At 56.6% G+C, this 26,945-nt stretch overlaps 1 protein-coding gene across 2 annotated transcripts in view; it reads left to right on the forward strand.

The window, feature by feature from the left end:
• The window catches only part of CPNE5 (copine 5), an 87,407-nt gene extending 61,411 nt beyond the window's left edge, over window positions 1–25,996 (forward strand). For both annotated transcript variants that reach the window (XM_088024367.1, XM_028120667.1), the window contains 11 exons: window positions 4,946–4,987; window positions 6,806–6,881; window positions 12,694–12,747; window positions 16,212–16,273; window positions 20,336–20,382; window positions 21,914–22,095; window positions 22,965–23,092; window positions 23,334–23,436; window positions 24,011–24,068; window positions 24,521–24,594; window positions 25,778–25,996. In XM_088024367.1, the coding sequence (XP_087880493.1) occupies window positions 4,946–4,987; window positions 6,806–6,881; window positions 12,694–12,747; window positions 16,212–16,273; window positions 20,336–20,382; window positions 21,914–22,095; window positions 22,965–23,092; window positions 23,334–23,436; window positions 24,011–24,068; window positions 24,521–24,594; window positions 25,778–25,996 (1,045 nt within the window). The remainder of the gene's footprint in view (window positions 1–4,945; window positions 4,988–6,805; window positions 6,882–12,693; window positions 12,748–16,211; window positions 16,274–20,335; window positions 20,383–21,913; window positions 22,096–22,964; window positions 23,093–23,333; window positions 23,437–24,010; window positions 24,069–24,520; window positions 24,595–25,777) is intronic.
• The last annotated feature ends 949 nt before the right edge of the window (window positions 25,997–26,945 follow it).

Genomic DNA, 26,945 nt, shown 5'->3' on the forward strand with positions numbered 1-26,945 from the left:
CTACCCACATTTTACAGGTAAAGAAACTGAGGCCCAAAGAGTTTAAGTGGCTCACATATGATCTTATCGCCCGTCAATTGTAGAACCAGGATTTGGAGCCAGGCAGGCTGGCTAGAGAATTTGTATTCGTGACCCTCACACTCTGCGGCCGCCAAATGGCTAAGACCTGTGTGAGTGGGGCACGTTTGGCGGAGGGCTTGCCCAGGGACTCGGGGCAGGCCTTGAGCCTGGAGGTGAAGACTCAAAGGCCTTGCCATCACCCATATCTGGGGGCGAAAGGGACGTAGAGGTCATTTGTGTTTGGAGCTGGGGTCGAGAGACAGAAATGGAAGGGTGACAGGGAGCTAGAGTGGGCTGTGGGGCAGGCACGGTGGTGCTCTGCCGAGGGGAGACGACAGAGAGCTGGCAGAGGTGAGGTGCCCGAGGCCCTGCACGGGTCGGGAGCAGGAGAGAGACCAGGAGATGGTCGGAGCGCTGGGAGGGAACCTGGAGAAGGCAGCTGGGGGCAGGGGCCTGGGCTCAGGGGAGAATCCAAACAGGAGTATCAACTCCTACCGTGACGAAGAGGGCCGGGAGGGTGAGAAGCAGCGAGCTGTGAAGAAGGACAGTTTACTTGGAATGATGGGGGTGGAAACCAGTTAAGATTACCGAGTCTTTTCAGACATGGATCAAATTGTGCCCTAATTGGTTTGAATACATTATCTTATTTTGCAAATTGAAGTTTCACAGCAACCCTAGAAGTTGGGTCCTAGTGACATGCCCATTTCACAGACGGGGAAACAGAGGATTGGAGCTTATGTATCTTGCCAAAGCAAGGAGAAGGTACATGTCCCTTCTCCGGAAGTTGCCTTCTCCAGAGGTGGAGGTCCCCCCTGCCTTTGCTGTGTTTCCAGTCCAAACCCAAGCGAGCCAGCTGAGCAGAGCTGGAGCCAGAGGAGCTGATGTCAAGATCAGAGACAGACCAGCCCTCCCGTGGGGTGAAGGGGGTGATGACAAGAAGCACTTCCCCAGCGTTTCCTAAAGCCCCCCCCCCACTCTGCCCTTGAACATTCTGTAACTTGAGGGTTTATTCCCCCTTGAGCCAGATGCTCCTGGTCAGACTGCTCTCCCTCACTCACATCTTAATGTTGAATGAGTGGATTGGAAGAGAGTAAGTCATCGTCCTGGGTCCTCCCCTGGAGAGGGGACAGGACCCCCTAGGGTTGGGGGCTCTCACATCCCAGGAGCTTCACACTTTTGAGGGCCTGCTGGAGAAGGCAAATGCTTCTCCCTTGAACCCCACCATGTGCTAAGTCCTGGGAGGGGGCCCAGCCACTACGTATGACCACCTGACACATGCAGAAGCAGCTGAACGCAGACTGAGGAGGGAAAGCCTCTGCAGTATGGCTGGGCTTGCACGGGGCCCCGCCATCCAGTGTCATTGCCTGCCCCCCAGTGAGGCCCGACACCCCTCTTCTTCCCTGAAGCCTCTAGGACTGTTGGGCTGACTCAGCCAGTTTAGGGCCAACCCCTGGGGACCTGTCAGCCCTGGAGAGGCTCATTAGGAGGCAGACGTGCAGCTCTGCTCCGAGGAGACTATAGATAGAACCGTGGGTGTGCGGGTGTGCCAAGAGGGAAGCCTGCGGGCGTCCCTCAGCCCGGCTGGCCTGCTGAGGCTCACACAGACCCAGCTCTGTCACCGCAGCCCCAGGCATCCAGAGGCCCACAGGACACTGGCTCCCAGCCCCAGGCCTGGCTTCCCAGCCGAGCCCCTGTGTGATGTGGGGAAAGCCACACACACTTCGGGCTTCCCTTTGTGATTTTGTGGAAGGAGTGAATTGTTACTGCATGGTAGCTTCACAAAGTCGTGGAATCTCAGTCAGGTGATGGATATTTAATAATATTTATATTACCTACTATATGCCAGGCACTGTTCTAGAAGCTGAAGATACAGCAGGGAACAAAACAACCCAAACTCCCTGGTCTCATGGAGCTGACATTTTCATGGTGAATAGCAATTGTGTGGAAGACAGGGGCTTGGATGAAAGGCTGGAGTGTTTTAGATGGAACAGAACATGTGTCCAATATTGGTGTGAATGACATGCGAATGATGTAGTTGACTTCTCACAACAACGCCAAAGTGGGTGTGATTATCCCATTTTACAGAGGGGTAAACAGAGTCCCCCCAGGGCGGGGGGGGGAGGCCAATTGCACAGGACTACACAGCTGGTACGGTACCTGCAGCCTTCTCTTGCCCCCTCACTGCCTCCCAGATTAGGGGCTCTGTGTTCTGAGCCTTTAATGCCAAATAAGATGTTCATCTTGTGGGTAGCAGAGGCCCATTGTGCCACACCCAGAAGCCCCTCCTCTAGGGTCCCAACCCCAGAGGTCACAGTTGGCCTGATGTGAGCCTTCATTAGGCCTGTGCTAAGGGGTTGTGCCTACAGCCCACAGGGGGCACAGAGCTGTCCCTAGAGTAGTCAAGAGCTGTGCCTGGCTTCTGCCGCTGCCAGAAGGCTCTGGGCACCATTTCCCTCACCTCCTCCCCGGGTGCTGGAGGCTGCAGCCTCGGAGCTCATCTGACAAGCTGCAGCCGTCCCTGGAGCCTCTGCTGCGGCCGGGCTGAGTTTGCACAGGAATCTCACACCCAGGGGTCTCAACCTCAGCTGCAAGTTAAAATTCCCCAGGGAGCTTTTAATAGTCCCCCTGTCCAGGCTGTACCCCAGAACAACTGATGCTGAACCTCCGGGGTGAGGCGCTGGTGTCAGGATTGCTAACACGTGCTAGGGGATCCAGTGTGCAACCAGGGTGGAAACCCAGCACTCTCCTCTAGAAAAGGTCAGTGGCTCTGGCCATGCATTCCAATCAGCCAGGGGACTTGCCAAAACTACCCGAGCCTGAGTACTATCCAGCCCAACTAAATCAGGCCCTTGGGCCCTGGGATTAAAAAAACAAAAAAACAAAAAAACAACTCCTTAGTGATTTTTGGGGTATCCAAGGCTGTGGCCGTAACTGGGGTCCTCCTACAGCCTCTGAGCATGTGGCTGTCACTGATCCAGTTGCCCGAGGGGCTGGTGTTGGCGGTCTCAGGAGAGGCACTCCTTGCTGAGGTCCCCCGAAAGTCCCCTACAGAGCTGCAGGGCTCTGGGAAGGACTGGGGGACTTTGGCATTGTGGGGCGGGGTCCTGGCTCCTACCCTCACCAGCTCTGTGACCCTGGGTGCATCCGTTAGGGCTCAGCTTCCCCATCTGAAAATGAACATGCACAGCAGAGCTGCTTGGGAAGCCTTTAAACTAGATCCCTGGGCCCTGCCCAGAGCCGCCAGGAACTGGACCTGGGGCTGTGTATGTCTGAAAAGCTCCTTGGTGATCGGCCAGGTGGCCAGGCTTGGATGCCATGGAGGTCACTTCCAGCCGTGTCATTCCAGGAATCGGAAGTCGCAGAGCCCAGGTACCCAGGCAGGAGTGTCCCTGATTTAAGTAAATTTCCTGTGAAAAGCAATTCAAGTGTGGCCGAATGCCAAAGCGGAGAGGAGGCCTTTTTGCCGAGACCCCCCTGCGCGTCAGGTGGGCTCCGAGACTCTGCTTTGCAGCTGTTCTGCAAGGCCGCTATTATCCCTCCTTGAAAAAGATGGTCTGTGGCTCAGAGAGGTTCAGTGACCTCTCCAGGTCCCACAGCATCTGCATGCCGGCCTCTTTCCTCTCTTTCCAGCTCACCAGCCCACCTTCAGGGGCCTAGATTTTTTTCTCTCGCCACCATTCACTTCAGAGAGACACGGTGTTTTGTTTTTCACAAGAATTTAGAGGATTCCTTGAAATGACGGGCTTCCATGCCTGCCCCCATTTAACAGTGCGGTCACAAAAATCCCGGCTGGTGCACGGCCTCCCAGACGTTCCTTCCTGGGGAACAGTTGGTGCCCCTGTGGCGGGCGGATCCGCACCCCGCCCCGAGGCCCGGGGGAGGCTCATTTGCGGGGAGACAGCGCCTCCTGCTGGGGGCCGCGCCACTCCGAGGCCGACTCCTCGCACACCCGCAAAGACGGGCCGCGGCCCCGGGCGAGACGATCTGCGACTAGAAGAAGCCCGGCCCAGGCGGCTGCCTCTGCGAGCCCCGTTTAGGACTGACGGCTGGAGACCCCTGCTGCCCACGCCTCTGGCGCCTCCCGGGACCCTGAGCCTGCAGGAGGACCCTGGCAGCTCGCCCTTCCCTGGGCCTCCCTGGAGGACCACCGGCACCAAGGGTTAACCCGCAGCCCTCCACTTCCCTCCTCCCACCTCTGGTCGGCTAGCCTGTTGCCATGGAAACGGGCTAAAAATAAAATGGGCTCCCAAAGCCCAGCCCCATGCACAGGAGTCAAAACAAACTAATTAAAGCAGCCAGGCTAAAATGTGAAGATAATTACACCCTCACTCAGGAGCCAGTCGTGGCAATGGAAAAGCTCAGCAGGCCATCCCTGACGCAGGGGGGCCCTGGGCCCCTTCCTGCCGGGCCGGGCTGGTCCCCCACCGCTCAGACTCCTCGGACTGGGGTCCCACCAGCACGCAGTCTTGTTACCCCTCCCCAGGAGAGCCCAGGCGGCTCTGGCCTGAGATCCCACACTCCCACCGCAGTGCCCCCACCCTTGATAAATCCACACTATGGCTTCATCCTGGGACCTGTGTCCCATCTGGGGTGGCTAAGGAGAAGGCGGGGTGAACTGAAATCTGAGGCTGTTTTTCCACATCCTCCCTGAAACTCGGGGAAGTCCCTACACAGCTTTCGGGATGCCTCTGTCCCTAAGACCTTTGCTAAAAGGCTTCAAGATCATTCCTTTGTCTCTTGGGCTGCTGCGTCTCCACCGAGGGCCCCGGAGCCTGGTGGGTGTCTCTGCACACGCTTCTGGCCCAGGAGCACGGGAAGGGCCTGGTCTCAGGGCCACGCAGGTGCCGGGGCAAGCCCACCCCACCCCGGGCCCTTTGCCTTGCAGGACCATCAAGGTGGAGGTGTATGACTGGGATCGGGATGGCAGGTAAGCAGGCAGGAGGATGGAAGGTGAGCAGGGATGAGGGCAGCCCCAAGGGATGGTTGGGCCCTGCCCTCACACGGGGGGAGCTATGCCCACGGCAGCTCTGGGGGTGAGGGAGCCTGGGTTTTCCAGGGGCGGGGGTCCGCTGCCCCAGTGGCTTGTCCCTGCCCAGCGTCACTGAGGCACCAGAGGCTCTCTGTCCTGCATGACATGGTTCCAGGGGCCTCTTTTCCTCGAATAGCTGCCTAGCAGCCAGCCCAGTGCCTAAAACTGTGCCACATTTGGGAGAATTAGGATTTTCTGAAATGTGCCTATTTAAACGCACAAATACGAGTGACCCCCTGAAGCACTTATTCATGTTCTCTGTGTGAGGCTAAGCATTGTGGGGTGAGCGAGGTGCAGAAGACAAGCTCAGCCCTCAGGGACTCCCCCCAGTCTAGTGGGGAGGCCCTTGGTGTATCGAAGGAACTTGTTTGCAGGGAACAGGCCCTGAGCGAGTGGGCCGTGGGAAGGGTAGGCTTTGATGCACATGAATGGTCCCGGGAGCCCGTACCTGAGTTGGGCCAAGCCTGGCCGGTAGGAGGGTGCTTCTCCCTCGGGCTGTGGGAGGCCAGTACCCTCCCTGTCTGTGAATGTAAGTGCCCCCAAGGAGCAGTGTCCCTGGGAGTTCATAGATGAGGACAAGAATGGGTCTCTCCTGGCTCTGGTCCAGAAACCTCACTGGCTCCCACTTGTCTGTTGGACCACACCCAATATGTCGTCCTGACTTTTGGGACTCTCTCCATTCTGTGGCACTAATAGGGGTGTTGTAAGGGGGCTTTCGGCCCCACAATCTCCATCTGTACCTCTCAAGTCTGTGATGCAGATACGGGGTGCTGTAAAGGGAAAAAACGGGGGACAGCCGCCAGTCATAGGGTCCTGCCATCAAGGAGCTCGTAGTTTGAGTGCTGAGAGCTATAAATATGTAGTCAAAATCCAGAGTGGGCTCCAGGCAGGGCCAGGCCCCGGGGACACCTCCCGGGCCTCACTCTCCAGCTGCTCCGGAGGCCCCCCAGGCTGCCTCTTCCCGGGGCCAGGACAGCGAAAGGCAGCCAGCTGCAGGGGAGACAGGGGTTCACCTGTGGACAGGTTTTGCTCCCCTTAACGTGAACACACTGTGGGGGCAGGGTCCTAGAAGGCGTGGCCACTGCAGAAAACCTCCAGCTACCTCAATGGACATGACACAGACAGTCTTTTCAAAGACCATTACTGGAAAAATGACAAATACACAGAAAAAGAGAGGAGTTTAATGAAGGCTTTTAAGCCTATCATCTGAATTTAACAAGTGTTACGTGTTGCCACATTTGCCCTGTTTTGCTGACGTAGTTTCAATTACAGACATCAAGGCATTTCTACCTCTAAATATCTCATTGAGAACGTCTAAAAAAATAAGGACATTTTCCTACAGAACCTCGAGTGCCATTATCACACCTGACACGTTGAACTATAATTCTTGAATACCATCTAATATTCATTTCATATTTAAATTTCTCCGGTCATCCCCGAAAGCCCCAGCACTGCTGGTTTTGTTCAAACGAGACTTCAAGTAGAAGTGGGTCCCCTTCTCTGGGGCCCCACTCTTTGCTAGGTGACCACTGGCTTTCCTGTTCCACGGGAGACACTGGACTCTTCCCAGAGACCCAGCCTCTCTGCCGGCGTGCGCCCCTGGAGCCGAGGCCCCGGGCAGAATCGGGAGCCAGGGGAAGGGGCGAGAGGTGGGGAGATGGGCAGAGGCAGTACGCAGCCTGGGTCACACCATCTCACAGAGACCTTCTCTTGCAGCCACGACTTCATTGGAGAATTCACCACCAGCTACCGGGAGCTGGCCCGCGGGCAGAGCCAGTTCAACATCTACGAGGTGAGGCGGACACCCGAAGTCTGGGGTGTGCTCTGATTATGCCTAGCTCCCAGCCACTGAGGACTACCGTGGGCCATGGGCTGGGCTGGGGTTTTTGCATGTTCTCCTGGGAGATGGCTCTTATTGTCCCATTCTACAGTAAAGAAGCCTGAGTCTCAGAGAATTGAGGGAATTTGCCCAAAGACACGCGGTTCAGTAAGTGGCAGAATCAAGAGGCAAACAGTGTCGGCTTGCCTGGCTCCCCAAATCATTGAGTTCTAGTGCCCCCACAAAGCGCTCTTCCAATAAAATGGGCGAGGAGGGGTGCCGGTGGGGCAGAAGGTGGGGGAGATCCAAGGTCATGAGCTCAAGGTGGCCCTCTGCCTTCAATCAGAACAATTTCAGGGCCTGCTGAATATCTTATTGTTTCTGGAAGGGAAGAATCAGAGGAACGGGACTCAGGATGCCTTCACCTGGACCTGGAGAACCTGGACAAGGCCCCCAGTCTTTCTAGAGATAATAGTGGTTGCCCTCCAAGGACAGTTTCTGCCGCTGAGCCTTTGCTTGTGTGTGCTCACCCCCCTGGAATGCCCTCCCAGCTTCCAAATTTAGCTTGAGTTCCAGCTCCTCTGGTGGCCTTCGCAGCACTCTGGTCTCGTGCTTCCTCCCTCGTGTGAGCTTCATGGACAGGACAGTCTGTGCTAGACCCACTTAACTGCAGATACTTCTCTTTTTTTAAGATTTTATTTATTTATTTGAGATAGAGAGTGAGAGAGAGCATGAGAGGGGTGGGGGGAGGAGCAGAGGGAAAAGAAGAGCAGGCTCCCCGCGGAGCAGGGAGCCCGATGATGATGATGGTGCGGGGCTCAGTCCCAGGACCTTGGAATCATGACCTGAGCCGAAGGCAGGTGCTCAACCGACTGAGCCACCCAGTGCCCCAACCGCAGACACTTCGAACCCTAATAACTGCTTGGGTTCATACCCTGACTCTACCACATACCGGCCACGTGATGTGGGCTAAGTTCCTGAACCACTCTGTGCCAGGCACACTGAGAATTAAAGAAGTCACTAGAACAGTGCCGGGCCCCTAGTGAGCGTGACGTCACTGCTGTCGTCCAGTATCATCTGTTGAGTGCCAGTGTGCCAGGAGATTTCCATCTCACAGCAGCCCTAGAGATGGTCTCTCTCCTTACAGGAGCAACCCGCTCAGGTAGTGACGTTGAGGAGCAGGCTTTGACTCCCATCACCGAGTCTGAACCGCTCCACACTCTCCCTCCCTCACCCTGGGTCTTTGTTCTGAGTGGGCAGGTCTCGAGTTCTGGCTAGATGGAAGCTCCCTAAGGGCAGGCCGGCGGACAGCCCTTCCTGGGGCCTCCCTTCACGTGGGCCTGGGCAGCGCGGGGCACCTGGTAGGTGCTTATGATCCAGGCACATACTGAATTCAGTTGAACAAGGCCATTGTGAAGATGGAGCGTGGGTGCGTTTCTTTGAAAGGGCTCTGATCCTCACAGTTAATTGCTTTGTTTTCTGCATCAGCAAAGGGAAGGGCTGTCTTCGGTTCCCCCACCCAGGCGCAGGGAAGCGGGCTCCATCCTTCTCCGGCTGCCTTTAAGGAGATTTTTAGGGAAGGCAAGGGAAGGGATTATATCTCTTGGAGTTTGGCTTTTAAGTGCTTGACAGGCTCAGAAGAGGCCATGATCTCTCAAGCTAAAAGCAAAAATGGTTGGATTGACTCGTTTTCTCCATCGGAGACACCCTTGGGTAGAGAAGGAATTAAACCCTGGCAGTCCCAGGGGGGCCGGCCTTGCCCTGTGGGCAGGGTCACTGGAAGGCCTTTCTGGAGTCCAGCTGACTGAAGTCAGGAAAGACCGTCTCGGGCCCTGGCGTCACCCTGGGTGTCTGACTCGTATGTCCAGCTGTCTGCTGGCCCCTGCTCACACTCAGCGCCCCACACTGAAGGCGCTGTCTGAAGCCTCCCCACAGCTATATCCCCTCTCCCCGGCCAGCCAGCTCCATCTCCTGGGCTGCCATCTTGGGGGCCTGGGGAGTCATCCTTGATGCCTCCTGCCCCTCACCCCACATCCACTCCACAACTGAACTCCCACTCCTCCTACCACCCACAGACTCTGACATTTTGTTCCCTTCACTCCCATCCACCCCCACCGCCACCCTCCCCCCTGTGTGGGGGGCTTTGCAACAGCACCCCTAACAGCCTTCCCACCTCCTTCCATCCCCACCCGGTAATCCAAGGCCTTCTCCTAAATGGTAATCTGATCACATGGCCATCCTGCTTAACCTTTGGTTGGGCATCCCACCCACTGCCTGGCCGGGGTTCACACACCGGGGCAGGGAGGAGATTCAGAATGACGCCCCCACCCCAGCTGAGCTACTACAGGGCCTTTTACCTACAAGGTGGAGTCCAAGCTCCTCTGCATGGGCACCGGGCCCCAGCAACCTACAGTCTGCGTGCAGCTGGTGGGTGTGTGTAAGTAGACCCACACCTCCCACCCCTAGGAGGCCCCTGGGGTCTTGCCCCAGCCCCTTCCCTCTGTTCACCACGACTGGCAGCCCTATTACGCTCTCCGAGGCTCTCTGAACCTCCCTGCTGGCTCAGCCTCTGTGCTTCACTCCACGGTTCTCCCCTGGGGCCCCCTTTGCTCTTCACTTGGTTGGGCCTGTGGATCCTTGGGGACTCCCTTTGGGTATGATTCCACCTCCAGGAAGCCTTCTCTGGTTGCACACTCACTCCACCCGCAAAGTCTGAGCTAAATAGCTCTCCTCGGTGCTCCCTCCCTGCCTCCCCCACCCCCCCTGGCTATTATTACCTGTTTGTCATACTTCCCACCCCTTTAAAGACCATGAGGTGCGTTAAGGGTGGGGTGGCATCTCACTCATTACCGTATTCCCAAAGCCAGCACAGCTCCTGGCCCGTGGGAGCCACTTGGTGGCTTGCTTGCACAGGAGGGCCGACCCCAGACCTGCGCTGGCGGCCTTAGGGCTCCCGGGGGTGTGAGGCCAGCAGAGGAGAAGGCTGAGAATTCCAGCCTGGGAGCTGGGAAGTTCCTGGCCTGGCCCCCAGGGGGCGCCGGTGCCCCACAGGGGCCGTCAGGGTGTGGCCTCTGTGGGCTGGAGAAGCTCGCTGGTGGGGGTGGGGGTGTGCGCTGGGAGTGCTTGAAACCTCAGAATAAACAGGGCGTTTCTTCAGTGCCCACTTCACATGAGGATCTGAGAACAAAACATGGCTGTAATATTAAAACAGTTATAATTAGAGAGTGGAAATGTGGAATACAGGCTAGTTTAAAGGTTAACACAGAAGACTTCAAAGAAATGCGCTTGTGGCCAGGTCTTTGGGCGACACCCAGACCCCTCCAGGAGTCCGCGGTTGTTCTCCTCAGCTGGGAGGGCTACTAGGGGATAAAAGTTTGAGGTGTATTCAGTTCTCAAAGTTCCACACCCTCATGGGACAGACTGGGGCACTGAGGCAACCGTGCAGCATTGGAACTTTCCACAAAGGTGTCTGCGAACACATCACCTGGGCAGCCTTCATGTCTTTGGGGGCTCTGAGATGGTCCTGGGCTTCTCTCCCCAGGTTCACAGTTTCCACCTGCAGAGCTCGCCGGCCCTCCGCACGTGAACTTCCCACCTGGGACCCCAAACCCAGCTCTTCCTTCTGTGTCTACCCGGTGACCCCTGACCCCTTTCCCTCCTGCCCCCGCAGCCCCGCCCTGGGCCCGCGATCTGCGGTCACTTCTTGACAGTGCTGTTTTGCTATAGCTCAGTACCTGTTCCAACAACCCCCAGGCCCTCATTACCTCTCACCTGGCTGGACTCGTGGGGGTGGTAGTAGTGGTAGTAATAAAAATTAATAGCGGCTGACACTTAACATAGTATTCACTACGTTCCAGACCATGTCCTAAACGCTTTACTTATATTGACCTATTGAATCCCCATACCTTTCTATAAGGTAGGTACTTTTTGTTCCAATTTTATAGATGAAACTGAGGCACAGGGAGGTCAAGTAACTTGCCTAGGGTCACACAGCCATTAGGTGGCAGAACCAGGCAGGTAGACATGCCCCTGATGTCTCTCCTTCTCCCCTCATGCTCATTTCTACCGGGTCCCGGCATCCTAGAGCCTGCTGTGATCATGGCCCCCTCCCGGCTTAGAGGTCATCAGAGTTCCCTGCTGGCTGCTGGGTGATGTTCAGCCATTTAACTTGGCACTCTGGGCTCTCTTCCAGCCAGCCCAGTTTGCTCTTTCACCCTGTGGTTCTGCCATCCAGTTCTGTAGCCATCTCCCTTCCCCCAAACTATCTCCTCCGACTGGAATGCCCCTCCCTCCAGCTCCCCATGCCCAGACCCTTCCTGCCCTCAGCACCTGCCTTCGGCGCCACCTGTCCTGGGGGGGGTGGGGCCTTCACTGATGCTCGGCCAGGAACGGTCCTTCCTTCCACCAACTCCTTTCACGTTTCTGGCTCCCCTTTTTTGGTGCTTCTTGTCCTCTGTCTCCTGAGGACAAATCTTTCTCCAACTGGAGTGAAGATTCTAGAAGAGAGGAACTGGTGTCTCCCACTCCCACCCCATAAATATTTGTGAAGGAATGTGTCTGTATTTGTTATCAAGGTGACACCCAGGTAGGCGGCACTGATCTCGGGGCAGGAACCTGGTTTCTAATTTTGTCACTACGCAGAGCACCTCGTGACCTTGGGCAAATCACTTCTGTCCCTGGGCCTGAGTTTCCTGATCTCCAGGAATGGGCATCAACACTCGTTCAGACAGAAGAGGCCTCTGCTGACGCCTGGCCACCCCTGCGAGCAAAAGAACGGGGGGGGGGGGTAGGAGGCAGGGCCATGAGCTCACCAGCCATGTGGAGAGGACAGAGCGGGTGTGGAACTCAACCCGCTTGCTTCCTTTGACGGGGGATGAGGGCAAGGTAGGGCCTGACCTTCCTCCATGGAAACAGAAGAGCCGTGAGGCTTCCGGCTAGTGCAGACGCAGCCTATGTGAAAGCCCCCTGGAGGGCTCACGAGCCCCCTGGCTCCTCAGCCTCCACGCAACTCACATCTTGGACTCGAAGATTCTTTGTGCGGTTGGGGGGTGCTGCCCAGTGCATGGCCTGATGTTCAGCAGCGTCCCTGGCCTCTGTCTTCTCCCCCAGTCATGACAACCAAAGTGTCTCCAAACATGGCCGAATATCGGAGGTGGGGGGCGGGCAGTTGAGACCACTGAGTTAAGCCCCCGCACAAGTGGTTTTTTAGCATCTGCTAAATATGCACCTAGGCCTGTGATATATTCTCCAATGACAGGTCTGGTTTGGAACGAAAGCTTTCACATGAGGAACAGTTAAGGAAGTTCTAACTAGACTGTAGTTGGGGGTGGGTGGAAAGGGGAGCCCCAAAGGCCCCAGGGCAGCCCTAGGGCTGGATCTCCAAGGAGGAGCAGGGAGGATGGGAATTGGTGGAGGGTGGAGGAGAAGGCATTCAGGGTGCGGGAAGCAGCCTGCGCCAACATACAAGGGCAGGCACAGACAGGGCCCCTTTGCGACATGGAGCCTCCTTTGGCTGCATTGGGTGGAGGGCGTGTTTGGGGGAGCAGTGGGGAAGAAGGTTAAATAAATATTACTCCTGGTGTGTTTGGTCGTGGAACTGGGTCTAAATCTAAATGCCAGTCTCTCACAAAACCTCCCGGACCCTCCTCCCCTGGACCCCCAGTCTTCACACCTCACATTCTGCTTGCTGGGGCCGGAGCCATACCCAGGGGTCGTTAGAAGCTCTGGGAGCCCACCCCTGACTGCTTAGAAATGCTCCTCACCTGGCATCTGTTTTTTCCTGCAGGTGGTAAACCCGAAAAAGAAAATGAAGAAAAAGAAATACGTGAATTCTGGCACCGTGAGTAGCCACACCCCTCTCTGCAGCCAGGTGTAAACATCCTGAGGCCTGAGCTAGGTCCGCGTCAGGAGTCGTGTGTGTCTGTGTGGGCTCGTGCAGGGTGTGGGAACCAGACCTGGAGAGTTGGGGGTGGAGACGGGTGGGGCGGATCGAGCAACAGCCCCAGGGGGTTTGGGGGGTGGCCAGGGTAGACAGGAGACGGGAGACGGGAGACGGGCCACACCACAGGCGCTGATACAGAATGAGAAATCCCAGAGAGAAACTCCCGTGGGGACTTCCTGCAGAAAGGGAGAGGAAAAGGAATAGTGGGCATTGGGCCCTTAACTCTGGGGAACTCCCCACAGAGGTGCTTTTCACAGGTTGTTTCCTTGAGAGGCAGACATTATCATCCCCTCGTCATAAAAGAGGAAAACCAAGGCTGCCAGCAGGGAAGTGACTCGCCCAAGGTCACAGAGCCAGAGAGGCACAACCAAGGTCACAGAGCTAGAGATGGCACTCAGCACTACAGTTAAACTGAGAGCTGGCAGCCGGCGATGCCCCTGTTTGCCACGACGATCCCAGGATTATAGGAGCCCCATGGCTTCTGGGGGGCTGATCTTCAGGACATTCGTGCATTTATCCAACAAACCTTTCCTGAGTGCTACCGTGTTCTAGGCATGAGGGATACAGCTGGGAACAAGACAGACCCAAATCTCTGCCTTCCTGGTACTTATATATTAGTGGGGGATACAGAAAACAAAAATATATGCATACATGTACCTATATTTGTCAGGTGGTTATGTTTGCTGTGGGAAAAAAGTATAAGAAGGTAAAGGGTTAGGGAATGCCAGAGACAAAACTACTATTTTATATTAAGTAGGGAAGGAAAAGCTCTTCTCTGAGAAGGTGATGTTTGGGCAGAGATTCGAAGAAGGTAAGGGAGCAAGTATTGAGGATATTGGGGAAAGAGAATTCTAGCTGTAGGGATCAACATGTGCAAGGGCCCTGAGGTGGAGCCCACAGTGCATTTCTCGAACAAGCCGGCATCTTTGCCCTGCAAATACATTCAGCGTTGTACCCTTCCTGTCCCTCCCTACTGTAGAGGTCCATGGCCCCGTCAGCTAATGCAGCCACACTTAGTCATTAGATTTAAGCAAATTGCAACTCCAGACCTAGAAGAGGTCCTAGTCAGGGAGCTCTGGGATTCCTCTGAGGAACCCTATTTTCTCCATCTGTAAAATGGGGCTAATAAATCATCCCTACCCTGCGTACTACACTGGCTGACTGTGACACAGAGCTCGAGAGACATTCCGGTAAACTGCAAAGTACTCTCTGGTCATTCAAAGGAGACGAATTGTAACAGCTTCCCAGTCAGGCTTGGAATAATATTTGCTTCCTCCAAAGCCACAGTGTCTCTCAGTGGGAATGTTGTCAGCATTTTGGACAGGATCATTCTTCATCTCCCGGGACTTTCCTGTGCATTGTGGGGTGCTTAGCACCCCTGGCCTCAGCCCGTGGCTACCCGTAGTTTGCAGTCACTGGCAGACCCCCGAAACCTTCCCACACACTCCCATGCCCCTAGGGGAGGCAACACCTTCCCCAGCTGAGAAATCTCAGATGTAAAGCTAAAAAAAAAAAGTTTAAAAACCACTGATTTCCTTCAGTATTCTTGGAGATAAGGAAACGGGCCCAGAGAGGGGACATGATTTGATGATTTGTCTCAGGTCAATCTTCACCATAAAAAATCAGTCAGGGCCCAGGATGCTTTTTTTTTTTTTCTTAAAGATTTACTTATTTGAGAGAGAGAGAGAGCTCTCTCACATGAGCAGGAGGGGCAGAGGGAGGGGGAGAGAGAGAATCTCAAACAGACTCCCCGCAGAGCGTGGAGCCCGATGTGAGACTCGATCTCATGACCCAGAGATCGTGACCTGAGCTGAAATCAAGAGTCAGACACTTAACCGACTGCGCCACCCAGGATGTTTATTAAAATGCACATGCCCAGTCCAGTGTCCTGGGGTTCCATTTTAGGAGGCCGAGGCTGGGGCCCAGGAAGCTGTGTTTAGTGCTTCTCATACCTACTTACTATGTGCGGAATCTTCTGGGGGATCTTGTTAAAATGCCAAGAATCTGCGTGTCCGCATTTCTAACCAGCATAAGGGTGATGCCGCTGCTGCTGGTCCAGGGGCCACACTTTGAGCAGCAAGGCCCTGGCTGAGTCCATATGGTCAGGCAAGTTAGGGAATTACTTCATCCCAAGGCCTTAGGGGGTGGTGGGGGGTGGGGAGTGGGGTTCAAACCCCAACTGCAGGTTAGACTCATGTGAGGAGCTAAAAAATGATCCAAGGCCAGAGGCCTACCCCCAAAACTGATGTAATTGGTTTGGGGTCCTCACCCAGGCTGCAAGAGGTTTTCAGAGCTCCCCAGGGAGTCTGGCGATCATTGGTCAGGGTAGAGGCCACTGCCATAGTCCACGCCTACTGAAAGGAAGCTTTGTCCATCCAGGTGCCTAACACCCGAACCACAGCAGGTAGGGTCTCCAGGGCCCAGCACAGCACCCACAGACCCTCCCGTTATTTGGGCTGATGTCAAGCAGAGGCCCTCCCTGGCCTACCCAGAGAGTTGGTAAACATAGCAGAGCCTGCACCAGTAGGGGGTTCCCCAAATTCTAGGGTAGAGTTCTCTGACACAGGTAGAAGATCCTCTGCCCCAATCTTGCCTCATTTAATTGATTTTGGCAGCCAGGCTTTCACTTACTTGTCTCCGCGATCCTAAATCATTATTGTAATGAGCTGCCAGGTAGCTGCCTGTCTAGGCACAGTCAATGCCAAAGCCGTCACAGGGCAGAGGTCAAAAGGCATCTGCTCTGGAGAGGGGGCCCCAGGTCAGTTACCTCCCGGGCAAGAACACGCTGCTTATGGGGGTCTTGGGTCTGAGAAGGTAGAGATCAAGAGACATCGGAGGGGTGAGTTGGGACAGTGAGATTGAAGATCTAAGCGCATGTTTTAGGTCAAAGGGTCATGTTTTTAGGATGGATCGTTAGCAGGACAGGGAGCTTGTCAGCATTGGCAGGTTGGTAGGCCTGTGTCAGGAAGACCCTCTCGCCTTCCACACTCCATGCTGGTAGCCACTGAGGGGAAACTTGTGCTCTTGGTTTGAGTCCTGGTGCCTCCAGGAACAGCGACCGGGCCCTGCTAGGATGCAGGTGGGGATCAAGGTCAAAAAGGCAGGCTCTGAAGTCAGACCTGAGTTCGCTTCTCACTCGGCCAGGTCCCGGCAGTATCCTTGGGCACATTGCATCACCTCTTTGAACCTCAGTTTCCTTGGCTAGAAAATGGGATAATAGCTGTGCTTCATAGGGTTGTTGTGGGTACCGTATGCAGTGGAGTAGGCAAACCTGGCGGGTGCTGCGTGCTCCCTCACTTTCAGCAAACCGTCTCCCTGCAGCCCTGAGCTCCATACTGACCAAGCTCCCTCTTGTTTTCAAGGTCACGCTGCTTTCCTTTGCTGTGGAGTCCGAGTGCACATTTCTTGACTACATCAAAGGAGGGTGAGAAGATATCCAGCCCGGTTTCTTTGGCTTCAGGGAGAGGGAAGGGGCCCCACATATGGGCATGAGCAGCTCTGGCCTCTTTGAGGCCCTGGACATAGCCTGTGAGCCCTGAGCAAGCTCTTGTTTCTGGCCTCGGACAACTCACCCAGAGCCCTGCATGCCCCTGGATCCTGAGTGGCTGCAGAGGGTGCTCCTGAGCCACGGAGGCCAGCCTGAGTCCTGTCAGGTCCCCTTGCAGGGATGGGACCCCGAGGTGGCACGGACTCTGTGACAAAGAGAACCAAGGGCCTAGGGAGGTGGAAAGAGCTCTGGACTAGGAATGAGAGGCCCAGACTCTAGGCACTTTTTTTTTTTTTTTTAAGATTTTATTTATTTGACAGAGAGAGACAGAGAGAGGGAACACAAGCAGGGGGAGTGGGAGAGGGAGAAGCAGGCTTCCCACGGAGCAGGGAGCCCGATGTGGGGCTCGATCCCAGGACCCTGGGATCATGACCTGAGCCAAAGGCAGATGTTTAACGACTGAGCCATCCAGGCGCCCCAACTCTTGGCGCTTCTTAGCCATGACTTTGCTGGATTACTTTGGGCAGGTCACTTTCCCTCCCTGAACATCAGTTTCCTTCTCTATACACACAGAGGTTGGAGTGAATTCTAATGGCCCTTCCTTCTCTGAGCTTCTGATGCCTGGTCTTTCGGGGGTGGGGACAATGATTAACCTTCCCAGTGGCATCAGGGACCTCTAAGGGGCAGGAGGCACTGGGGGATAAGCCATCAGATGGTCCCACAGCCAACAGGTGGTCAAACATGAGCTTAAGAAACAGAAAGAACCGGAGGGGTTGGCATCCAGGCAAGGCAGGCAGGAGAACCTGCGGGCTCCAGCCAACAGCTCACGGAAAGAGAACCTGACTCCGAGGTGAGGTTAGTATGCTCCCTGCCAGAACAGGGGCCAGGTCAGGGTGTGGGGAGCCGAGAGCCCACAGGTGCAGGCAGGTGAGTGACTACACCTGTCTGGAAAGAAGACGGGCAGGGCAGGTGCCAAAGGCTCATCCCAGCCAAGTGGGCATTTGGCTGACGGCTTCTCCAGGGCAGAGGGAAAAGTCAGGCCCTGGGAAGCCACACGTACTCTCCCATGACACCACGCCCTACTGCCTGGAAACTGGTTTCAAGGTTGCAAGCTCTCCTTCTACCCGCTGAGCACACACCTCCCTGCAGTTGCCTGGAGGCCCCCTGCTGCCTCTACCTGCCCCTCCTCTGAGCCCACTCCAGGCCCTGCCCCTGCTCCCTTCCCCCCATCAAAACCGCCCTGTTCCCTAGCTCATGAAGCACCCCGCACTTACATTCTAGAGCACCTGCTAATTTTCAAACAATCCACATTGTATTTATCTTTCTTCTTGGCACAGCGCCCCTCATTTACAGAACATAGTGGGCAGGGCGAGGATGATGATCTCCATTTTACAGAACTTGCTGGTGGCCACACGCCCAGCCCATGGCCGGCCTCCTCCGGGCCCCGTGTGCGGCATTTCTTCTGTAGTACTGGGTAATCCGGGCCCTGCCTGCCTCACAGCTCCCAGGTGGGGTGTGAGGCAGGCAGGCAGAGCTGGGTGGAAGGGCTGGGTGCTGCGATGTCTCATAGAGAAGGAGCCCTCAGAGGCCGGCCTTCTGCGCAAAGCTGGCGCCGCGAGTACCGGGTAAGGTAAAACGCTGGCGCCAGCCGTGGCCCGCCCCCCCACCCCCCCACCTCCTTGTCCTCGCCAGAGACCTGAGTGAGGGAGCCGGCTCCAGGGAGTGAGAGCTCGCTCAGGCCTGCGTGTCCAGACAGGCAGCTGATGGAGGCATTTGTCTCGGGATCCTCTCCTTCCTGGCTTCCCTCCCCTGCCCACCTGGCCCCAGAGAGTGCAAACGGCCACCTCAGCTCTGGCCCCAGGTCAGAGATGGAGCTTGGTGCTCAGCAGCCTGCGTTCTGCCCTGCTCTGCCCTGAGGCAGGAGGGGCGAGCCTGCAGGGAGTAGCTGTCCCACAAAAGAACCTGCTTTCCAGCCCCTTCCTACCCCAAGTCATTTCAGAACCCAGAGCAGGGGGAGACCAGTTACGGAGTAAGGCTTGCCTCTTCCTTCACCCTGATTCGGAAGAGCCCGGCCAGTGGTGTCCCTCAGCTGTGGTCCCATAGGCCAGAACCACCCTCCCGATGGTGGCCCTGGGAGCAGAGCTCTTTCCCTATGGAGAAGACATGATCTCTCTATTCCCCAGTGAGAGATGACAACAAACAGCAGTTGAATAGGGTAGGTCAACCGCTGTAACAAATAATCCTGTGACCTCAAGGCTTAATACGAACAAAGGTTTATTTTTCATCCATGGGGTGGCAGGGATGGGTGGGGAGATGCTCCACACAGTCAGTCAGGGACCCAGGCTCTTGCCATCTTGTTTCTCCGTCTCCCTCAGAGGTTGGAGTCTGCTGGATGCTCTGCCCCCAGGCAGCAGACAAAGGGAAAGAGCGTGGGCCGGACCATCTCTGGCCAGCAGACCCTGCCTTGGGTCTCCTGCTCACCAGGTCCTTCACCCTTCCTAGGGGCAATGGTTCCATGAGTAGCAGCTCATCTGTGGTCAGGTGGAGAGAGGGCTGTGGCTGATCTTACATCATGCCACCTAAGAACCACCAGAACAGAGTGTCCCCACAGTGTGATCCCAGAACCCCCTCCTCAGAATCCATCTCTGGATGAGGCCAGGGAATGTCTGTTGAAGAAGCAGATTCTGGGGCCCCATCTCAGACCGACCGAACGGGCATCCTTGGGAGTGGGGCCCTGGGATCTTCTTTTTAAACAAGCTCCCCTAGTGACTCTCTGGTCACTGCAGAATGGGGACCACAAGACTAGACTTTACCGGGGGCTCCTGTCTTGTCAGCTTTGTTCTGTCAGTGTCTAGCACAGAACTAGAGCAGCAGACCCTCAGAAAGCTTCAACCCTGAATCTGAATCCTCAAAACCAAACTTTTCATTATGGAAAAACTCTAAATACATGCAGAAGTAGAAGGTATAATGAACCCCCAGGCACCCTTCACCCAGAATTAACAGTTAACCAACTCCTGGCCAGCCTTGTTCCATGCATGCTCTCTTTCATCCAATTGTTTTGAAGCAAATCACAGACATCATATTTTATCCCCCCAATACTTCAGGATATAGCTCTAAAATAGAAGGACTTTCTCTTTGTAAAATATAACCACAATACTGTAATTACACCTAAACATCGAATAGTTCTTTGATACCAAATATCTAGTCAGTGTTCCAATTCCCCCAGTTGTCTTGTAAAGTTGTTTAATTGGCTTATTTGAATCAGGAATCGGGCAAGATCCATATATTGCGACTGATCGATTTGCCCCTTAATTCTCTTTTCATCTGTTGATTCCTCTGGAGCTCGTGAGGGCTTGCTAAAACAGAGTCCTGCTCCCCACCAAGAGATTCGGATGCACGAGATCTGCGGGGGGCCTGGACTTCTCACAGGTTCCCCCAGACTGGCTTTTACTGGCTGCATTCCCCAGCTGTCATTGAACATGTTCCTCTGTCCCCTGTGTATCCTGTAAACAACTGGGAGATAGCTCAGAAAGCTCAGTTGGATTCAGGTTCAAGTTTTTGGCAAGGCAGTATCATGGGTGATGTTTTGTTCTTCCTCAGAAATGCACAATATCTCTTTGGCTCTCTTTTTTGTCAAATAAACCCAGAGGCAGCATTAACCCTGCCTCTGACCCTGAATTTGAGCAAGAAACAGAGTGAGACCCTACTCCACTGGACTCAGGTGGGCCCAGGGGCAGGGTTTGGGGAGGAAAGAAGTAATTGTCACCATGTGTCCACACAGAACACAGTCCCTTCAGAGAGCTTTCACACTGCCTACCTCTTATGCTCACAACAATCCTTTGTGGGGAGGCCGTGGCTGGCATGACTATCCCCGTTTTCCAGAACTGGAAGAAGATGAGTGACTTTAGCAAGGCCACGTGTCTGGCAAGCTGTGGGGCTGGGGTGGAGGCCAGATTTTTCCTTGTCCAGGTAACTCCCCTGGTGCTCTTCCTCTTCCAGGACCCAGATCAACTTCACAGTGGCCATCGATTTCACGGCCTCCAATGGTGAGTGGGGGGTGGGCAGAGGAGCTGGAGTGGGGCTGGGGGCTGGAAAGGGGAGGGCTTTTCAAAACTGTGATAGTTGGCCCTAGCTGGGAACCAGCTCTCCCATATTCTTCGGCCTCATCTTCACTGAAAAGGAGGTACTTAGGCTTGGAGACCCAAAGGGATAACCAAGATGGTGAAGGTATCCCCAGACTGGACCGTGGCCACTAACAAATCTGGGCTCTGGGCCCATGGAGAGCACTGGAGAAAAGATGTTTCCTCACGGGATCAAATCTCCCATCCTCTGTGCAGCGCAACCCCCAGGCTGGAGGGGAGCTCTTTGGTCCCCAGTGAAGGCAGGAACCCCAGTTCCCAGCCTTGCTGGGGCTGCCCCAGCTCCCTTCCCATCGCTGGCCTTCTCCAGGGTGGGCTGCCTGAGTCACCACGAGCGACCAGTGCCCAATTTTACACTGTTAGAAAAGTCACCCCCTCCCTTGGAGTCTAGACCCCCCTTAGCAGTGCTCCGTGCTCACTCCCATGCCTGTCAGAGCAGCCCCGGTTTGGGACTCCTCCCCGGTTTGGGGCTCCTCCCCGGTTTGGGCCCCAGAGCCCTAGAGTGGTAGGATCCAGAGCTGGGAGGGGGTTGTAAGAATCCCACCTGCTCCATCCTCACAACGATCCCGTGAGGTGGGACTGTTACCCCCACTCCACACACGAGAAACTGAGGCTGAGAGGTAAGGAGCTATGGAAGAGTGTACAGCTGGTAGCAGGTAGAGACAGGATCTTATCGTTGGCAGTCTGTGACGTAATGCCCTTGACGATTCAGTAAGTAAAATGTGGGCAATTGCCAGTCGTGACGAGGGCTACGGAGGTGGGGGGGGACCTTAAGCCAGCAAGAGGGACAGGGAGTTTTGGGGGAGGCTGTGATTTTCAGGAGGCCGCTCAGGGAAGACCACACCGGGAAGGGGACACTTGAGTAGAGGGAGCAAGCCACGTGTACCTCTGCGGCAAGGTGTCCCAGAGCAGAGGGATATGCCACTGCGGAGGCCCTGAGGTGGGGATGGCAAGGGCGCCAGACCTGAGTGAGTGAGGGGAGGGGATGGCAAGCGGCAAGGAGGGAGGTCACTGGAGGCCAGACCCCGTGGGGCCTGCACCTCCCCCCCTCCCCGCATAAGGACTGTGGGTTTGGTTCCGGGCGAAATGGGAGCCTTTGGAGCAAAGAGGCATGGCCTAGCTGCCTGAGGTTTGACAGGCTCCTCTGGCCCGACTCTAGGCACAAGGGCGGAAGCCGAGTGATGGTCTGGGTTGCTGCTTTCCTGCAGACAGGGGAGGGGGCTGTCACAGAGGAGGGGAGAAGGAGGTGAGCTGCTGCATATATTTTGAAGGTTTAGCAACCGGGATTTACTGAAGGATTGAAGGTGTGGCAAGAGAGAAAGAAAGGAATCAAGGATAAAGAAAATTAGGGGAGCCCTCCAGTACCCCCTTCTGCATTCTGAGCCTGCGGTGCTTGGAGTGTGGAGACCAGCAAACGTTCCCATGTCCCGTGTCACAGGGAACCCGTCGCAGTCCACGTCCCTGCACTACATGAGCCCCTACCAGCTGAACGCCTATGCGCTGGCGCTGACTGCCGTCGGGGAGATCATCCAGCACTACGACAGTGACAAGATGTTTCCCGCCCTTGGCTTCGGGGCCAAGCTGCCCCCTGACGGAAGGGTGTCCCATGAGTTCCCGCTGGTAGGAGGTCCTGGGAGCGCGGGCTGAGGGCTGACCAGGCTCAGGGCGTGGTGACAAGCCCAGGGTCCAGGGCATTTCCCATCCTCCCTGCCCCGGGACAGATGGTGCAGCCTTTGAGGGCAGGGTGGATAGGCTGCCTGCTGTGTTTTGGGCCAGGGGGTGGGGGTGGGGGGCTTATATCAGGGCTTCCAGAAGCCCACTCCCCACCTTGCTCACCAGCACCTCCGCTCCATGTCTGATGCCACCCACAGTGGGCTCTGGCGTCCTTTTCCTGACAAGACCCAGGAGAGGTGGAGTGGAGACATGGTTGAACTACCCCTCCACCCCAAGGCCCCAGAAATAAGGGTAAAGGGGTGTGCGCTGGGACTAGGCAACTGCAGGTAATCCCAGGAGCTCCCTGAGTTGGTGCTGAGATGGGGGCCCTGTGGAAGTGCCACCTCCTCTTCCTCCCTCCCACAAGCTGGGGGCACTCCGTTGTGCCAGGCATGATGCTGGGCACCAGACACAGGAGGACAGATCAACCGCTTAGTCGTTCCAGAGCTGCTCCGACCCGGCAGTCATTTGAGGCTGTGGTGGTTTGCTCAAGGTTCCCTGAGGGAAGCAGCCAGGCCTTTCAGGGGGCCTGTCCGAGCAGGTCCAGAGAGCGGGGCAAGGAGCAGGTTTTGGCCCTGCTCACCCAGAGCATGAGCTGCCCGGGGGACTCCCTCCCCTGCCCCTACCCCCCACCAGAGAAGAGTCGAGGAGATCCCAGGCCTGCTGGCCTTCCCCACACTGGCTGCCCCCCTGCCCCCCCGCAGAGCCCCCAGCTGCCCTCCCTCTGCCTCCTCCTTCCTTACTGGGCTCTGCCTCCCTATCCTCGGTGCCCCTAGAATGGCAACCAGGAGAACCCCTCCTGCTGTGGCATCGATGGCATCCTGGAGGCCTACCACCACAGCCTGCGCACCGTGCAGCTCTATGGCCCCACCAACTTCGCCCCTGTGGTCACCCATGTGGCCAGGTGAGTGCCGGGGCCACTACACGCCCATCCCAGTGGCTCACACAGCGTTCCCGTCCATGCCTGTCCTCTCGGGAAGGTGGGGTTGGGGTGCGTCTCTTCCACTGACTCGCCTTTCAGGGAGCCCTGACCCTAAAGGGATACCCCTCCAGCCAAAGAGTTGTCCCCCTCCCCAAAGTGTTGTGGGGGCGGGGAGGGGTGCAGAACAGGCCAGACAGACTACAGCCCCCGCCTCCTCCCCCAGGACCGCGGCCGCAGTGCAGGATGGCTCCCAGTACTCGGTGCTGCTCATCATCACAGATGGGGTCATCTCGGACATGGCACAGACCAAGGAGGCTATTGTCAATGTGAGCTGGGGGTGGGGGGCATGCCTTCCCACTTCTTTAGAGAAGCCCTTGGGACGAGGCTTCCTGGACAGTGGGGTTTGGGGGGTGTAGGGGTCCCACTGATGAGCTCTGTACCCACCCTGGGTGGTCTACTCCCTCCTGACGCCTATGGCCCCCTCATTAACCCATCTCTAGGACCACTGCCCCAGACCCAAGCCCAGCCTGGCCAGGGCGAAGTAGGAGCCCAGTGTTGGGGAGGCCCAGGAACTTGGCTCCCCCTACTGGATGGTCTCCCTGTATAACGGGCTCCAGCCTCAGCTCGCACTTCTGGATGCCCACATAAAATGTGTCCCACTTGATGGAGGCCCAGGGACAGAGAGGGGATCGGGGTGTCTCAGAGAAGCAGACCTGTGACCCATTTCCCCCTCCTGACCCTCTCTTCCTCTCTGGGGCCCCACGGCTGTTTCCCTTGGTCCGTGCCCCTCCCCCTCTCCCCTTTCCTGTGTTTCTCTGTGTGTCTCCATCCTTCTGTCTTCCATTTCTTCTCTTTCTTCCATTGACCCACCCCTTTCTGTCCCTACCCCTGATCTCCCAGGCTGCCAAACTCCCCATGTCCATCATCATCATCGGCGTGGGCCAGGCAGAGTTCGACGGTAAGTCCCCATCCCCCAGATGTCTCCCCAGAGGCGTCAGGCCCTTGGGAATGACCCTTCCCCAAAGAGTGAGAGCTCATGGGTGGGTGTGACCATCTGGGTGAGCGGGCAGGGTGTAAGGGTGTATTTGTTTGCACAGGGAAGGGTGTGTCAGGGTGTGCACCCATACCCGTACCCCAAGGCTGTGGAGAGGAGGCCCGTCCTTCCTCCCTCCTCCAACCCTTGGAGCCTGTGGAGGGTGGGGGAGCTGGAGCACAGGGCTAGAAGTCAGAGACTCACCATGTTGGGCTCCTCCTGTCTCCTGGCCTCAGTCTCCTCATCTCTAACGTGGGGGGTCTGGTCTGACAGTCTCTGTCCTGGACAGGCCCAGGATTAGAGGACAAGCCCACTGTCCTGCCAGGCCCAGGTGCCCACCATTAATTCAGCCCACCCCCATGCCTCTCCTCACACAGCCATGGTGGAGCTGGATGGTGATGACGTGCGGATCTCCTCACGGGGGAAGCTGGCAGAGCGGGACATTGTCCAGGTGAAGCCCAAATCCTGCCTGCCCCAAGGAAAATGCTGGAGCCCCTCTAGCCAGGCTGACCTTCATACCCCCTTTTAGAGACTTCTCTGGAAAGGGGCCTTGGAGGGAGCCCCAGAGTGACCTGGCCACCAAAGAAGGGAACAGGAGTCAGTCCTTGGGTAACACTTCTCCCCCCCAGTTGAACCCCTCCCTACCACGTCTGAGACTCTCCCCCCAACGTTGTTGCCCTGACCAGAATGTTCTGCCAAGAGCTCCCTGAGCCGCCACGCCTCCATGGTCTCCTGCAGAGCACTTATGCCCCAATACTTGCACTTTCCAGTGTCTTCTGCGGGGCTGCCTTCCCAGTGAGACGGCAAACCCCCTGGAGGTGGAGGAGGCGTCTTTATTGCCGTAACCCTCTCCAGGAACAGGCATTGCCTGGTTCATTGTATCTGTGTCTTAACATCTCGTGTAGGATAGCACGTGTAGTGAGCTGACAGGTCTTGGTCCTCAGGGCGTCCCTGCCCAATCAAGTCTCAGAATGCACCTTAGTAAGCACTCCTGTCTCTGAACCTCCTGCAGCGTTCAGGAGATTGGAAATAAAGACTGGCATCCCCCAGACCCCCTGGGTTAAAACAATGGCGGTGGGGGAGGGGTCATTCCAAGTTTGGAGACCAAAGTTAGGAGGCTAGACCCCAGAGCAGGGGCAGTCTGGGAGGGGAGACCCATGTATGGAAAGGCCTGGAGGCAAGAGTGAGCTGAGGCACTCAAGGGGTTGGGGGGGTCAGCCCCTGGGAGGAAGCCAGAGGGGCCCGACTTTAGGTTTTGGCTCAGAGACGGAGGAGGAGAAGCAGAGCAAAGGAGACAGAGAGGTTGGGGGAGATGGGAAGGCCGGTTTCCCAGAAGCCAGGGGTTTCATCCAGCATTTTCCAAGCGCTGGCTGAGTCCCTGTGCTTGGTGCCAAGACTTCAGAGCTTAAGGGTTCCTGTTCAGGGGTGCATCCTGGCATGGGATAGGTGATCCATAAGTAACTGTTGAGTCAATGAGAGAACAGCCTCTCAGTACTCACCAGCAGGCGGAGGGGCTGAGTGGAGAGGGCAGAGGCTGGGGAGGCGTGGGACAGGGTCCCGAGGCTGGAGACTGGGGTGGGGGCGGCTGGGGTCCAGCCAGAGACCCGGCCTGACCGTGCCTTTCCTCTGGCCAGTTCGTGCCCTTCAGGGACTACGTGGACCGCACGGGCAACCACGTGCTGAGCATGGCACGCCTGGCCCGCGATGTGCTGGCCGAGATCCCTGACCAGCTGGTGTCCTACATGAAGGCACAGGGCATCCGTCCGCGCCCCCCGCCTGCGGCCCCAGAGCCCTCACCCCCACGGTCCCCAGCCCGCACCCCTCCTGCCTCCCCCCTGCACACACACATCTGAGCACTCTTCCTGAAGGCCCCTGGCCTGTGGCAGGCGACTCCCTGGGTGGGGCAGTGGAAGCACAGCTGGGGTCCCCAGCCCCCCTTAAAATATGCCATGCCTAGCCTTTGTGTGTGCCTTTTGTGTGTGCCTGGGAGGCCGGCGGGGGGATGGGGCCTCTGAAGACTCCTCTCTCATTTCCTGGCCTCAGGGCCCAAACCTGGGGAATTGGAGGGTATGGGTGGTGGAGATGAGGTTCCGGGCCCCTGCTCTTCTCATGTCCCCGTGACATCTGGTTTTAGCCCAGCCAGGAAAGGGTTAATGATCAGGAGGATTGGGGTCCCCCTCAGCCCACCTGGGCATTCCCATCTGCTCCTCTGTGGCCCTGAAGCCTGAGCTGGGCCTCTCTCCTCCGGGGCCCTAGGCGCTCTCCTCCTCCTGTGCAGTCTACCCCTACACCTGGCCCCTGGCCCCTTCCCCCCCCCCCCCAGTATCTCCCCCATCCCTATTTCTAGTGAACCTTGTGAGGCTGATGGGTCTGCAGGGATGCCCGAACATGTGGCCCCTCCCAGGACACTTGCATGCCACGGGTGCCCAGCGGACCCATGAAGGGGAGGCTGTGTGATGGGAGGCCGTAGGCCACATGATAGGCTAGGAATGGGGGCTTTTCAGGCACAGAGTCCTTTCTGGTGCCTCTCAGGCCAAGAATGACACTGGTTTTAGATACACAGATCCACAGGCCTCTCTGTGGTGTGGGCCCACAGGCACCTTACAGTTGACTCCTGGCTCCAGGCATCCCCTTCTCTTGCCAAGGCGGCCTGGGGCCCTTGGAGCCCAGTCCTCTGCTGCCCCCCTGGAGGCCTTGGAACAGTCCAGCCCCAGCACTCCCACACTGCCCCTCTCTCCCACAGAGATAGGAGTTCTGAGTTCGAGTCCTGCATACAGCCCCTGCCTGTGAGAACCCAAGGAA

The sequence above is a fragment of the Eumetopias jubatus genome, unplaced genomic scaffold, assembly GCF_037043125.1.
Source record: "Eumetopias jubatus isolate StellerSeaLion01/CBP00866 unplaced genomic scaffold, mEumJub1_p1.0 scaffold_6, whole genome shotgun sequence".
Taxonomy (NCBI): Eukaryota; Metazoa; Chordata; class Mammalia; order Carnivora; family Otariidae; genus Eumetopias; species Eumetopias jubatus.